General features: G+C 43.5%; 1 protein-coding gene across 6 annotated transcripts in view; it reads left to right on the forward strand.

The window, feature by feature from the left end:
- EML6 (EMAP like 6) overlaps positions 1 to 16,320 on the forward strand; it is a 176,275-nt gene that overhangs the window by 50,630 nt on the left and 109,325 nt on the right. For 4 of the 6 annotated variants that reach the window (XR_013984757.1, XM_081000806.1, XM_081000802.1 and 1 more), the window contains exons 4-7: positions 4,070 to 4,168; positions 5,313 to 5,381; positions 8,618 to 8,803; positions 9,634 to 9,769. Coding sequence is in view for 4 of the 6 variants with exons in the window: in XM_081000806.1 (XP_080856932.1) it covers positions 4,070 to 4,168; positions 5,313 to 5,381; positions 8,618 to 8,803; positions 9,634 to 9,769 (490 nt within the window). In the remaining 2 variants the exon portion in view is untranslated. Of the gene's footprint in view, positions 1 to 4,069; positions 4,169 to 5,292; positions 5,382 to 8,591; positions 8,804 to 9,633; positions 9,770 to 16,320 lie in introns of those variants that run through there. The other 2 variants (XM_081000804.1, XM_081000805.1) reach the window with 2 other exon arrangements.

A 16,320-nucleotide genomic window follows, 5' to 3' on the forward strand; every position in this document is an offset into this window, starting at 1 on the left:
GACTATGGGGTTGCAGTGCTCATCTTGCTTTCAGGCCAAGGGATTATTGTGTCGGGAACCTATTTCAGAATATACCTGCAATAAAACACTAGTCTAGAGACCCCCTCAAAAAAAGGAAGAGGAAACCTTTGTCACTTTTTAAAAGCTATCATTTTGTATCACTGCTGGCGTAAACCAAATATTCTGTTTTACATGAGTGAATTTAATACTACCTGTAAACCATCCAAGCTGGTTTCTCAGTTCTGCTGTTCTGTTCTCATCTGTGCCAGGCACAGGGCAGTAAGAAGGAAATTAGAAGCTAATCTGATTTATTTGCTTGAAAATATACTTCTCTGTCCAGAGGAAGGAAATGAGAGAGGCACTAGGCACCCAGCAGGTTTCAATCATCCCAATTGTTATCTGCAGTAAGCTTTATGATTAATTGCAGGCCGTTGTTCCCTTTTCCATAGAAAAGTTCAGCAGGAACACTAAGAGACAAAAGCTGTTGCCACCTCTAAGTGTATATCTACACTGCATACGAAAATTAGTTTCACAGTCATTCCCACTCCTGGGAATTACAGTTCTGTGAGGAGAGAAACTAGGGAGTTAAGAGCCTCAGCATCCTCTTCAAACTACAGTTCCCCAAACTCTTTGGGGAGGTAGCTAGATGCACCTTTTAGGCTGCTACAGTTAGCTGTATTTCAGTGGTGTTTAAATAAGGGCTATTGAAAGATGTGAGGCATAATTCTGTTTGCTGAACTGTGTGGCAGGTTTTCATTTCTCATTTTCCAGCAAGGGTAGCTAAGAAAATAATTTAATCCATAAGACTTGAGGGCTTGTGCACTTCCTGCCAGAGGCCAGTTCTAGTGTGCAAGAGGAGGAGTGCAAGACAGAATTAACATTTTCCCTGTTTCCATTGATGTGTGAGAATAATTTGTTTACAGGGCCTATAGGAGGTTCCCAGCTCAGTATTTTTAAGCAGCCTAGGGAGAAGATAGCCTCATTGTAAGGTGCATGTGGTAGGGTTGCCATCTTTCAAAAAGTGAACACCCAGACATGAAGGTTGTTGAGCTTTTTTTGCAATTACAATTATCCGTCACAATTTCTTCATATTATTTCTGGATAGTAGGGAGGAAATATATATATGGGGTCATAGAATTGTAGAATTGGAAGGGACCCCAAGGGTCATCTAGTCCAACCCACTGCAATGCAGGAATATCAGCTAAAGCACGCAAGACGGATGGCCATCCAACCTCTGACTGGAAACCTCCAAGGAAGGAGAATCCACAACCCAAAATTCTTTCTGATGTTTAGTTGGGATCTCCTTTCTTGTAACTTGAAGCCTTACTGGACCCAGGGCACATTTGGACATCTTAGGAATTGCTGCGGGCACCACAAAATACTCATTTAATAGAAGAAAAACTGGCAGAGCTCACAACCGCCACACCTCAAAAACCAAACAAAACACAAACAACAACAAAAGCAGGAAGCACTGCCTAAGGCCGTTGTTCCCAATTAGCTAGGTACTGCAGAACCCCTGTTTCTCAAAAGCCAGGCCATTGACCCCCTACTTTTGGAAACTTTGATATCTCTATGGCAGCTTTTGTGATGTGAATGGTGTCACAGACCCTCTGAGACCACCAATAGGAAACCACTGCCCTAAGGCATACGACCATTGTAATCTTATGTTGTGAACCACCCTGAGATCTATGGGCGTGGGGCGTATTTAATAAATAGTATTATAACCAAAAGAATCCACATCCCCATTTAAAAAATGGGGTGGCAGGGGATCTTGATGGGTGTCGAGGAGTTGTCTGAAGGTAACATGTTGCTCACACACACCACCCTTCATCTGTTTTCTAGGAGACCACAATCTTTGTTATTCACTCAGAGATTGTAGTCTTTTTTGTGTTGTCCGTCTTCACTGCTGCGTTTTGCCCCAGGACCTTTTCACCTGTATGAATGAACGGCTCCAGCATCTTCTTCTGTAACGGCAAATGGTTTTGTCGCATTGCCTCACCAATGTTGATGTGCCCATTAGTTGAAGCCTATCAGTGAGTTATCCATGCCAGTTTCATCGGAGCGTATTTCTAATGAACCAAGCCAGTTAAACCAGCCCGATTAATTTTGCATTGCTGGTGATTGGCAGTGCTTTGAAAAAGCTTCAAAGGCACCGGCGGTTTTCAGGCTCAGAAAGGCTTTGAGGAAATGGTTTCAAAATTTCAAAGGCCACTGTCTTGCAGAGCAAAGATATTTTAGTGTAACAGGAGATTCTCCATTTGCACCGAAATTAATAGCTTTGAACGTTTCCTGTCCTTCTAGAATATTTTCTTGGGACCATTATTGTGCCAACAAGTAACAAATTAGTAAGCAGGTTTTCAACTCAGGTGCATGTTAAACCAGACAAGTGTTTCTGCCATCCTTCACACATGCATATTCATCACCTTATGGCTGCAACGTGTGTGAATTGGCAAATAGACATTTTGTGCAGCAGTACCTAGCAGTTTGAAAGCACACCAGTGCAAGTAGATAAATAGGTACCGCTCTGGCGGGAAGGTAAACGGCGTTTCCGTGCGCTGCTCTGGTTTGCCAGAAGCGGCTTAGTCATGCTGGCCACAAGACCCGGAAGCTGTACGCCGGCTCCCTCGGCCAATAAAGCGAGATGAGCGCCGCAAACCCCAGAGTCGGCCACGACTGGACCTAATGGTCAGGGGTCCCTTTACCTTTACCTTTACCTTTATCCCAGAAAAGGCCATTTGGGCAGGGAAATGAAGTCCTTAATTTGGGGAGGGGCTATAGCTGAGTGATAGAAAATGTTCAGTCCTCAGCATCTCCAAGTAGGGCTGCAAAAGGCCTCTGCTTGCATCTCTAGGGAGCTGCTGCCAATCCCTGTAGACCAGCCTTTCTCAACCTTGCGTCCTGAGGTGTTGCTCGTCTACAACCCCCATCATCCCCAGCTAGCAGGGCCCAGTGGTCAGGGATGATGGGAGTTGTATTCCAACAACATCTGGAGACCCGAGGTTGAGAAAGGCTGCTGTAGACCTGGGTTTCCCAGTCTTGGGTCTCCAGCTCTTTTTGGACTACAGTTTCCATCATCCCTGACCACTGGTCCTGCTAGCTAGGCATGATGGGAGTCGTAGCCCAAAAACAACTAGAGAACCAAGTTTGGGAAACCCTGCTATGGACAATGCAGAGCTAGAAAGGTCAAAGATCGAAGGTCTGATTCAGTTCAAGGCAACTTCCTATGTTTCACCAGGGGAAAAAAATATTTCCTTTAATAATTAATATTTTAATTGTCTTCATAAAATAAACACCAACATGAAATAAAATATGCAGTTATGTACCCCCCCAAACCAGGAGAAATTGTAATTTAACAAGGCTAAACAATATTCAAGCTTACATTATATGTGTCGGGCTGCCATACGTCAATCAAAAATGTTGGGTTTTTTTGGCGTCTTTGTTAAGAAAAAGCTCAGCAACTTTCCTTTTTGAAATATGATTCCAGTAGCTAATTTTCATTATCATTAAAATCTGCCAACCACTTTGATGCTGGAAATACAATACTTTTTGATGGAATCAGTTCGCGCATTCAACTGCCACTGACAGAATATAGAGGAATCAAATTAACTCCAGGGGTGTGTCAACCAACTCTTTAATTCAGTTCTAAGACCATTAGAATCGTTCCGGTGATGGCAGCATGCAGGATACCAATGTTAAAGTATTTTAAAACTTACTGAGGAAGATTTTGAGGTTATTACGCCTCTACTACTTTCCATAGCAGGTTACTCAACCATTGCTGCTATATCATTTCTTCTAGTAGATCAAGAGAATCAGGTGACAGCAAAAACTGCAGAAAAATTTAGCTGGGGCAATTAGAATAATATCTGCTATTTGGTTATTGATGTAAACCTCCAGAATGTATTTTGTATAGTTAAGGTTTTTTTACCTCTATCTTTCAGTACATTGTGTTTTTTTTCATTGCTATGGCTAGTCGCTAATGCAAATAAAGATGCTTCTTATGACAGCAGTGAATAGCTAACTCCTGAGTGGGTGTTCATTTAACAAAATCATTCATTTCTTCTTCTTTTAGCGTCTAGCTTCAGTGGGACTAGATGCCAAAAACACAGTCTGCATTTGGGAATGGAGGAAAGGAAAACTTCTTGCATCAGCTACTGGCCACTCAGACAGGGTAATCAGCTAATGCGTTTGGCATAAACGTTTTTTGTAATATTTCTGAAATATTTCTTGTAACCCTTTTTGTTGCATTGATGGAGCTGTTAACTTCTCCCCCCCCCCATTAAGTTAATGCTCACAGAAATACAATATTATAATTTAGTTTATTAAATTATTGTGGGAAGATGATATTTCGTGATATTATAGAGAAAGGGAAATTAATAAGTGGGACTTCCATGATAGGATCTCCCAACAATTTTTTCTCTACTTGAAAGCAACAACAGGGGCTGCTAATTTGATTGGAGAAGGGACACAGGCAGAAAGTGTGTATGTTTATCTCCCCCCTGTGCCATTTCCCTAATCAAGCACCCCCTTCCATCTTTCCAAGTTGCCATTAGCAGTGGCGGAGACTAGAGGAATCACAGCTAAAGCATCCCTGTCAGGTGACCATTCAACCTCTGCTTAAAAACCTCCAAAGAAGGAGAGTCCACTACGTTCCGAGGGAGTCAGATCCACTGTCAAAGAGCTCTGTCAGAAAGTTCTTTTTGACATTTAGCTGGAATCTCCTTTCTTGTAACTTGAATCCATTGGTTTAGGTCCTCCCCCCTGGAGCAGGAGAAAACAAGCTTGCTCCATCTTCTGTGTGACAGCCCTTTAGATACTTGAAGATGGCTATCATCTCCCCTCCTAGTCTCCTTTTTTCCAGGCTAAACATACCCAACTCCTTCAACCATTCCTCATAAGGTACATGCATTGTATCTCCCTGTCCCTCTCCAGTGGGACTTATTGAAGTCTTGTTCAGTTCCTTCAGCTGTGCTGTTATTAACTGTGTTATTTACTGGCGTTTTCCAGCCATTGTCAGTTTTGCCGTCACATGTGTAGATTGTTTTTGACACTGAGGGATGGAGACATAAATGAAATTAAGACAAACACTTGCCAAGAGGTTTGTATGCCTTACATGGTCTTCATGATGCTGTTTGTGCTTCCCATAAACATTTTTCATCCATATGGAAAGTCAGCTATATTCACGTATATTATTGGTAACAGAACGTTAGGACTTTATAGAGAACCAGGCATATGTTTATTGAATTTATGACATATCTGATATGAATGCATGTGGTTTCTAATTTAGTGTAGCAGTTTTGAATATTTTTTGACAGATCTTTGATATTTCCTGGGACCCATATCAACCCAACAGAGTGGCTAGCTGTGGAGTGAAACATATCAAGGTAAATTGGTTTTGATGCTTTGCATTGCCAATGAAAGAAACTCTTTATAATTCCTTGGCATATTTTCTTTTACATTTTTTTTTTAAAGCAGTGACTGTTATGTAGCCAGCTCAGTGTGGCAAACTTCCAGAACTATTCAATATAAAGTGATTGCAGTGACGGACTGCTTATCAAGCAAAGCAGAAGGGACACATAGTATAGTTTAGGAAATATTTATTTTCTGCTTGGCTTTCTCTCTCTCTCTGCATTTTCCCCAAGATGAATTGATTTAGAGTGAAGATTACTTGAACCAGCAATTTAAGTAATCACCAAATGGAAAACGTTAAATTGCAATCACCAATTTTAATCAAATTTTTCCATTTGTATTTCACTTTTTTCTCCAAGGCCGTGTTTTCTTTGGCTGCTATACCCAATTCCAACATATCAATTTACAATTAAATTCCATGTTATTCTGTATTTCTCTTTGTTTCTCAGGGTAGCACTTGCATCTACTTATATCCTCCCTGTCATGCGCGTGCACACACACACACATACTTAAGCAATTATGTCGCACAACATTTTTCAGCCTTATTAATTAAGCATAATTAGTTATGCATTGGGGAACGGAAGCTGTAGCCAAGCCTGCAGCCCAGCACGAAAACCAACTTGTCGGATTTTGTTGTCAGAGTCCAAAAGATGGGCCCCGTTTAGCCTGTAGAATTCACTTCGTTTAAATGAGACACCCAAGACTGGAGTAATGCAATATTCTAATACCACATAAAGGTAAAGGGACCCCTGATCATCAGGTCCAGTCGTGACTGACTCTGGGGTTGCAGCGCTCATCTCACTTTATTGGCCGAGGGAGCCGGCGTACAGCTTCCAGGTCATGTAGCCAGCATGACTAAGCCGCTCCTGGCAAACCAGAGCAACGCCGTTTACCTTCCCGCCGGAGCAGTACCTATTTATCTACTTGCATTTTGACGTGCTTTCGAACTGCTAGGTTGGCAGGAGCAGGGACCAAGCAACGGGAGCTCACCCCATCGCAGGTATTCGAACCGCCGACCTTCTGATTGGCAAATCCTAGGCTCTGTGCTTACAGCAATATGGAATAGACAAGTGTTGTGAACACACCATCATTTTAAAGCCCATTCAAGAACACACACCCAAATAATTCTTAGGACTGTAGCTTGTTAAGGGTGCTGGGAGGGGAAACTACAATTTCCAGTATTCTTTGCATGGAGAGAAATGTGCTTTAAATCTGTGGCATGTGCCAGTCAAGGGCGTAGCTATAGCTAGCTGCTCCGGCATCCGGAGGGGCGGGGCGGGGCGAGCTGCCCCCGGGGCGCCATGGCGATTCGCGCCCAGGGACGGGGTGGCGAGCTGTCCACGGTGTCCGCCTGGAGGACGCAAGCCCCAAGCTGCCGTTTCAGGCAGCTCGGGGGTCCAAGCCACCGTGTCACTCCCAGGACATTTTGTCACCCCTTCAGTGATGACACCCAGGGCAGACTGCACCCCCACACCTGCCTTCCTCCGTCCCAGTGCCAGTGACTCTTTACCTGTTACAGATTCAATTTTTTGTCCACACTTACTTTACTAATTATTACATGTAAGGGAGGATATAATTTTAAGTTAAATGGAATTTTCAAAATGTATAATTTCAGATTTGAGAAACAAACAGGCAGAAACAAGTATTGTCGCATACTTGAAGCCGTGAATATATATATTTTTTGTCCTGGTGCTCAGGAGCAAGTTAGACAGATTGCAGTTACTTCTCCTCAATTAAGTGGGTGTGAGAACCAGAATGATTATTTTCTGCCAAGAGTCTTGCACCTTTAACATGGCACTGTGTTCAGGTTGCTAAGGTGAGGCCTTAGGAGAAGAATTGCTGTTTGTTGTTCTCTGCAGGAAGCTGAGCACTTGCTTTTATTATTTTGGCACCTGGGATCTGTAAAACCGATGTCCTGATTAACCCAGGCAATCATCATTCAAGCCAAACAAACAACGGCATGCCAGAATTTACTAATATTGTCTGAAGGCAATCAGTTATCCAATCTGGCAGGGCTATACGTAAATTGCTTTTGAAGCTCTCTGATATTAGAGATGCTGTTATCTAGAGGAATTATCATTCACGTTTGGTGAAATTTTTTAACCCTTGCAAACCCTTTTTAGTTTATTTTAACTGTATCAGTCTGCAAAAGAAGACCCCCTTAAAGTCCTTTCTGGAAATGCAGTTAATGGCAGAGTTCAGAATGACTCCATTTTAACATAAAAAAAAAGATTTTATTGATATTATATTCTCAAAACATTGGCAAACTTAAGTTTGATTGAGTGTTTGTTTGTTTGTTTGTTTGATTGATTGATTGTTTGTGTGTCCATGACGACACCCAAACCTGGCCCCTTCTCCTATTATTATTGTTTTGAGTTTGTGGGTGCAAGACATCCGTAATTCCTTGATTTAGTAAGTATTAGAATTTAATCAATGCTTGGAGAGTTAAACTGGAAGTCTGACTCTTAATAGCGGGACTCAGCTTGCTGTGTTCAAAAGATCACCTGAGAGATGGGCTCCTAACAGAGAACAAAGATTGGGAGATGGGCTACCAGCAAAACGAAGACTCTGTTTTGCTCAGTTTCTTCTTTTCTTGAGACTTTTCTTGAGCTCTGAGATTGTGAGCAGAGAGGCAAAAAGAGAAGATTGAAAATGCCGATAGAAATCATGCAAAGGTCACCAGTTGCGTGCGTGTCCTTAACATTTACTGATCCACTAACATTAAGACAGGTGATACATGATAGGGCCGTGAAGCAATGGAGCGGTTAAAATAATGGATTTATCCTTCACTTTCATACCCTTTCATACATTTTTTTTCCTTTAGTTCTGCATGGTTGATGTTAATTACTTATTTATTATTGCTTTCACCATTGTCTAAATCTGATTTTTATCTCTGCCATGTGATTTTATGCTCCTCCTGCATGTTTTGTTAATATTTGTTTTTGTGTGTGTGTTTTTATGTATTTTGATGGGTTTATTTGTTCAAAGCATTTTTAAAACCCCACACTTCAACTGACTGGGCTCCCAGAGTGGCTTAGGCATGTAGGCACCCTGATAATTCACTGATAATTCACATAAATGCACGGCATAAAGTAAGCAGAAGCAACTGGGCCTCTTGCAAGGTTCTCAAGCAACGTAGAGATATGTTCTGCCTTTATGGTGATCTCAGATCACGAGTCTCGCAGACTCCTTTTTGTACTTTGCGTTGTAGTTTTGGACGCTTTGCGGAAATGCCTTGACAGCCAAAAGAGGAATATTTGGTAAAACAGGAGACTTGCAAACTATCCTCTGTTTGTCCTGCGCAAAAGATGACGTCACATACTCTGGTGCTTTAAATGGAGACATCTACGTCTGGAAAGGGCTCACCTTAGCCCGTACAATTCAAGGAGCTCATGGTGTAAGTTGCCTTCTACTTTCTCGGTTCTGTTTTGTGAAAATAACGAATCATCTTCCCTGAATTCGCTCTGAAGCACCCCAGAGGCCCTTCGGGAAGGGGGCTACATTAATCCAGTAGGTTTTATATTCTGAATTAAGACTGTGCTGAAACCCTACCTTTGCCTCTGGTTCTCAAAAGCTTTCTCCCCTGTGAAAAGAGGCACATTTCCAACTGCTTTTTTGTGCAGGTGTGTGTGTGAAACTTCTCCAAAATTTTCAGGAGCAGGTTGCCACATATTTTACAGGATTTTGCCAAGAAATGCAGCAAGTGAGAAGCTACAGAGAGAGCATTACGCTACTTCCTGACCACCAACCATGACTTGGGAGTGCTTCAGTGCAGCAACTTCCATCACCCATCATCTAGCTCACCATTGGTCAGGAGGACTGGGACCTTTGGGAGTAGGAACCTAGCAATATCTGGGGTGGCACGGTGGTAAACCCTGGATGAGGCTGTTGTTTGTTAACGAAAAAAGAAGTTAGGTTTTCTGTGTGGAGATCCTGACTTATAAATCATGACAAGGGAGGTGTTCACTTGGTGACCATCACATGATAAACGTGATCATGTTCATTTTTCGCTCCCCCGCTAATGGAAAGGTTCTGCCTCTGACCCCGATATATGGTGGAATCATCAAATCATTGGGTTTATATGAACAATGGGAGTTTCATAGGAAAAACAAGCTGATGTGAAGCCAACCTAAGTGTGATGACGTTTAAGCCCTTGCAAACAGGTTTGGGCTTTGAAACGCCTTTTGTTAAAAATCCAGTTCAAGTATGTATGTTGTTCATTCGCAGGCTGGCATTTTTAGCATGTATGCATGTGAAGAAGGTTTTGCCACCGGTGGGAGAGATGGCTGCATTCGACTGTGGGACACTGTTTTTAAGCCAATAACTAAAATTGATCTCAGGGAAAATGAACAAGGCTATAAAGGTAATGAAAATACTTTTTACCCAACTCTATGTTTCTATGATTCTATGAAATTATTTGTAATGTATTTAATGCAATACAAAACATGAATATTTTTGTTCTTTTTCTCTTCCTCCGAGTTTGAATTTAATCTTTATTGCTAAAACAAAAAAATTCCTTCCAGTAGCACCTTAAAGACCAACTAAGTTAGTTCTTGGTATGAGCTTTCGTGTGCAAGCACACTTCTTCAGATACACACGAAAGCTCATACCAAGAACTAACTTAGTTGGTCTTTAAGGTGCTACTGGAAGGAATTTTTTTGTTTTGACTATGGCAGACCAACACGGCTACCTATCTGTATCTTTATTGCTGTGATCCTGAGGAGGCAGTGGAATACATACAAGAGTTAGCACATCTGCCCTTCAGATTTTGCCTTTGTTTTCACAATTGTAGCTTACGGCACTATCTCTTCCCCAAGTGAAGCACAACCAATTCCTTCGTTTCATGTTGGGTGGTACTACAGAATAATTGGAGGCGGCAAAATGAATGGGTATAGCATTTGGATTGCAGATTGCGATGTGTGTGTGTTACTCTGATACTCAAACTGCCTTAACAGACAATGTAGGAAGCTGCCGTATAGCAGGTCAGAATATTTGTCCACCAAGCCCAGTATTTCTGGGCCAGCTTCAGTTTTGAGGGGGTCCAGAGAAAGCTGCTCTCTTGTAGAGTCTCCTCCATGGTTGGTAACCCTTTGTGGGATTACCTTGTTGGTAGTGCAGGACAATACTTAGCAGCAGCAGCAGCAGCAGCACTCTGCGTGATTGCATCTAGCAATGCTATGTGTGGGAGTATTATGGGATATGATGTCATATTCTGGTCCAGTGCTGGATCCCACAGAAAAGGAGTCAAGGCTGGACAGAAGTTGCAGGACCATGGATAGCTCCTAGTGAGCAACTTGACTAGCACTGGCTAGTGGCTTCTTCTCTAGCAAGTGTTAAAGATGTGAAGATGCTCTAAGTTGTGGGCACCCTGAAAGGATCCAGCTGGAAACAGGACCCTTGACTGGATGGATCCCAGTCTGATCCAGAGAGTTCTTATGTTGTAAGTCCCACATATCTCAATGGAGTGAACCTTCCTTCCAGAAATATGTGTGCGAAATTATGCTTGGCATAAAATTCTTGCCGAATAGCTATGCCATTGTACTGTCACACACACAAAGTTTTTCTTGCCCCTGCTACCTGAAAATGCTAAAGATCTTCTCCATTCATTTGTTTTAGTGTCCAGTGTGATGGCAAGGTGGCCCCATTTATGCTTCTATAAATGGTGAACAAGAGATTTTGATGCTATTTATGCCATTGTATTTTTGTAGTTAGTGGTTTGTCCTTTAAATTATTTCCCCGGATAACTTCTCTGCAGGATCTCCTTTGCAGACACAGTTTGAGCTTCATCAGTGTTAACAGCAGTAAATCCATAGAAATGGGCACTGACATTTTTCCGAGGTTGAAGCACCTGTGTACTCGGCGTGTAAGAGGACCTCAAAATGGTGGGGATAAAAATAGCCACAGCCAATTAAGAGATATAGCTGGGAATCACAAATCAGAATAAAGTTACAAAAGCTATCTTCCTAACTCTTATCCTTCTATACATTCCGCATAACAGAGATTTCAGAAGACACAGACAATAGGATCTCTCGGGTGGTGCAAAGAAATAGGTACAAAAGCACAGAAGGCAACATGGAGACACAGCAGAGATGAAATGGAGACTGAGGGACAATAGCAAGCTAGCTTCATAGTACAATGCATTGCAAGTGGGGCGAATCCCCTAAGCCAATCAGGTGTACAATCTAGAATCTTCTAGCACTTGATTATATGTGTGCTCCCACACAGCTGAGATCACTTTCTAGTTAGTCTCTGGCTTTGAAGCACCGTAGCACAAGATAACACAGGCACTTCAACCCAATGATCTCATCCTAGTTACTCTAATGTATCTGTTAGGATATAGTTCCATTCCACCTTAAAAGGGTATAGGCATGATGTTTGGACAGTGTTCTCGAAGCTACAAACATGAGTCTGACCAAACTACAGGAGGCAGTGGAAGACAGGAGTGCCTGGCATGCTCTGGTCCATGGGGTCACGAAGAGTCGGACACGACTAAACGACTAAACAACAACATGATGTTTGTGTATCAGATGCCTGTTTACTCCCAGCACAGTCTGCTGGGAACTTCCGTTGTATGTTGCTTTTGTATTATGGCTGTTTTGCTGGACACGAAGGCAAGCAGTCATGTTTTCCTTTGTTCCCGAACTACGCTGAATAAATGCTGTAAATATGCTCTGTCTTCCTCTTCCGTTGTGGATGATTTATACACTCTGCTGACAGAGTGTGCACGGGTCTCAGAACGTACCTGAGGCTCGTGTCACTGACTGACTGATGCTGTTCCACGGGAGACTGGTGATCATCTGGAGCCAGCTGGGGGCCTGCCTGATGCCTCCGTCTCCCCAGCAGTATCCTCTTCTCACAAAGGCCAGTTTTCACCCAGAGACCTAAGCGAGGAAACCATTTTCTTGAGAACCTCCAATTAATTAATTGACCTAAGAAGCAGGGGCGGAGGGAGGGGGGCGTGGTAGGGGTGGCTGGCCCTGGGTGTCACCACTGAGGGGAGTGACAAAATGCCAGGCGGCACTCGCTGCGGTGCATGCAGTGCGCCCAAGCCACGCGTCTCTCCTGGGAGAGACATGGTGGCTTAGGCGAGCACAGGCTCTGCGGTGCCCAAACGGTCCACCCACTGCCTCCCCCTCAGCTGTAGGGTGGCTGAGTGGGAGGAGGCAGGCAGACTCCTCGGAGGCCCTGTGGAGCTTTCCTGCCCCGGCTGGCCCCACCCCGCGGGTGGCTGGCCCCATCCCTTGGGCACAGGGCACGCATGCCACCCCAGGCGCCCGATTGGCTTGCTCCGCCGCTGCTAAGAAGACAGACTCAGATGAATATATTTGGGATCAGAGGGGCGTTTTCATCATTTATTTGTTTTTGTTTTTCAAAATAAGGCTTGTTCTTTAGCTAATAAGCAAATTCAGCAGGATCTGTAGAAAGTCGAATATTGCATAGATGCACGTATAAGGTTATGTTTGAATAAATGGCTGTGTGGGTGCTTTTTCTTCAGAAGAAGCTGGCTTGGGCATTCCTGTGGTGTTTCAAGGGACCTACAAATGTATCAATAAGAAATGCCCCATAGTAAATTTGGATGAGTCACTTGAACTCAGCCCAGATTTATTAAAAGATGTATTTGTTGGCATGGACAGAGTGAGGGTGTTGTGTTGTGCTTTGAAACATTGCAAAAGATTCCTACAACCGGTATTTTGTCTGAAGACCCTACAAGGTCAAAAGCAGCGTAACAGATAATATATTTTCCAGCTTCTTTCCAGCCCTTATCTAAGGAAGAAAACTTTGTTAATTCCCAGTAACTCCAGGTCTTAAAGCCCGGCTGAATCAGTTTAGCTGAGGAAAACCAAGCACATTTGGGGTATAGCTCATAGGGGTGGGTGCAGAAAATGTTTCAGGAAGAGTGATGCAATGTATTTTATTCCTACACAAACATGTGTGTGTGGGTGTGTCCACATATATACCTGTATTTATATATGTGGTTGTGTGAGAGAGAATGAGAGAGTGGGGAATGACAAAGCTAATTTCTAGGGTAAGAATCACATAAAAACATGTGGACTATCCTTTTGTTTTAGAGCAATTCCAGTTTCCATAAACAGTGGTACCTTGGGATGCGAACGGGTTCCGTTTCGGAGCCCTGTTCGCTTCCTGAACATAACGTAAGGCGCGTCTGCACGGGTCGTGTTTCGCAGCTTCCGCGCATGCACTTGACGTCATTTTTACTGTCTGCGCATGCGCGAGCGGCGAAACCCGGAAGTAACGTGCTCCGTTACTTCCGGGTCGCCGCGGAGCGCAACCCAAAAGCGCTCAACCTGAAGCGTATTTATCCCGAGGTATGACCGTATACTTTTACAATTGTCCGGAGAGCGACTGTCACCACAATTATGGAGGGGCAAAAATCTTCCCTTCAGAATGATAGGCAGCAGTAGGATGCCATCATTTATTTATAAATGCCATTTACCCCTAATGTGCTGCTTGTAAAGGCATGTCAGTTTCTCACAGGGGGTCTAGAAGGCATTCCAGCCTTGAAGGAAGTTAAAATCTTTTTAGCTTAAGGGGGGGGGTCTGATTAGGGGTTCATCAAATTAATGTCATTTATTAGCCATTGATTCTGCGTAGAGAACATTTGGAGAGAAGCACACAAGGGCAAAGAAAATTGCAGCACACAGATGTAGAGGTATAAACTATTAATACTAATTGGCTCATTGAGACAGAATTCCACTTGCAGAGAATTGTGCAGATGCACTTTGGCTCCTTTTGTATCCATGGGGGGGGGGAATCATATGCTCCCTTTGGACATGCACCTGTGAGGTTTGGGAGGTGCAAACAACATCCAGCAGGCTTTATTTATTTATTTATCTATTTATCTATTTATAATTTTTTATACCACTTTATAGGGTTAAACCACAGAGCCTAGGACTTGCCGATCAGAAGGTCGGCGGTTCGAATCCCCACGACGGGGTGAGCTCCCTTTGCTTGGTCTTAGCTCCTGCCAACCTAGCAGTTCGAAAGCACAAAAAGTGCAAGTAGGTGAATAGGTACCGCTCCGGCGGGAATGTCTGTGTAAGTGCCTATGCAAATGTCCTGAAAACACCGGAAAAGTTTTGTGTTCCAAGTTCTCAAGCCCAGGAGGTTTGGAGACAACCTGTTCTGGTCAGGGTTGCACTCTCTTAGAAGAAGCTGCTTCATATTTTGCGGATACTCCAGCATCCAGCATTGTCACTGGAGGGCAAAGCAGTGGTGAGGAGTTCCTGTTTCCAGCCCCCTCTGATTTGCCAGGTATATAGCCGCTTTGGGGCAGAAATGACTTGACCAAGATGCTTCGTGAGCTCTAAGTGTGGCTATTCTTGAAGACGACTTGGCAACTTCAACTGGTTCAAAATGCAGTGGCCACATTATTGACTAGGGTTAGGTTTAGAACTCATGTAACTTCTCTTCCAACTGCTTTGGCTGCCTGTTCATTTCCAGGTGCAATTTAAGATGTTCACGCTAGTGTTTAAAGCCCTAAATGCCTTCAGCTCCAAGCATCTGAGAGCGCAGAAGCTCTTGGGTATTAAGATCAGCAGGGAAGGTGCTCGTGGTAATTCTCCCACCCTTGGAAGTTCAGGAGGGTGGTGACCCAGAATAGGGGCCGCCCCTAAAGGTGGGAAACTCTGTCTACACAGAAGTGTGTGGCACCTTCACAGGGTAGTGTCCAGGATCAGTTCTGAGATCACATCTTTAGAAGGAGTGAACCCCTCCTGAAAACAATCTGAGCACATAATTCTGGGTTAACGAGAGAAAGCTGGAACCTTCATGCCTTGCTTGAGGAATGGGAGACAGGTCTTGCATTCATGACTAGCTTGTGGGCTTCCTGGAAGCATCTGGTTGGCCGTTATAGAAGCAGGATGCTGGGCTGAACCCTTAGGCTGAACTAGCCAGGCTCTTCATATGTGAAAGATTTTTCAGAGTCTGAACCAGGAATTAATATTAGACCATGCCATGTAGTGACTTAATCCCCATGAAACATAGCGAACCTGTAGTTTGATCGAAGAATGAGATTAAAGTCAGTTTTGTGTTCGTATTTTTGGAAGCAGGGCACATCTGCTTATTGTACAGTAGAAGAGAGCTTTATCTGATGAAACAGATTGCTAGCCTGCCAGCAGTGAGAATTAACTGTTCGGTACTGTTCATCCATATGCACTTTGTTAACATAGTCAGTGATGCTAAACTGGAGAGAGAAAAGGACCGATATCTGATTCGTATCAGATAAAATACCTCTCAATTAAGAGTGCTTAATAAAGAACGGCGTGTGCATTTACATAAATTAACCTTTGGCTACTACACGAGCTGAAGAATGGAAAGAATGGTGTTTTGTGAACAGGTGTCAGCAGGTACCTAAAAAAAAAAAAAAAAGTGTCTGTGCCGAATCAGAAAATCAGCATCCGAAATGAGGTCTTTCCACCTTGCGGCCCATGGAGAGACATATAGCACACCAATGGCATATTGGTATTTTCTGGCCTCCTGGGCCCTGTTTTTTGCAGACCCTGGCAGGCAGGCCTTAACAAGCCCCAGGTGAGCTGTCTTTCATCTTTGATAGACAGCACTGGACTTGGCAGCTGTGAGCTTGTCCATGCTACCATTTGCCCTGCTGCATCCCCACAGGAAAACTCTCTTATTTACTGCTGAATCAGAGCAAATGTCCATCAGATTTTCCACGGACTGATGTTTGCTCTGATTCAGCAGTAAAGAGAGGGTTTCCCTGGGGGGAAAGCAGCGGGGCAAACAGAAGACTGCTCAGACCCGTGCCTAGAAATCATGAGACAAGCAGGAAACAAGTGGCTTTACATTATTATGCATGGACTCCCATGAACTAAAACCTCGTGTAAGCTGCAAGTTACCTGTATTCTTATTCACTGTAGTCTTATGAGCTGCACTGAA

The sequence above is a fragment of the Podarcis pityusensis genome, assembly GCF_964106645.2.
Source record: "Podarcis pityusensis genome assembly, chromosome: 3".
In the NCBI taxonomy this organism is placed as follows: Eukaryota; Metazoa; Chordata; class Lepidosauria; order Squamata; family Lacertidae; genus Podarcis; species Podarcis pityusensis.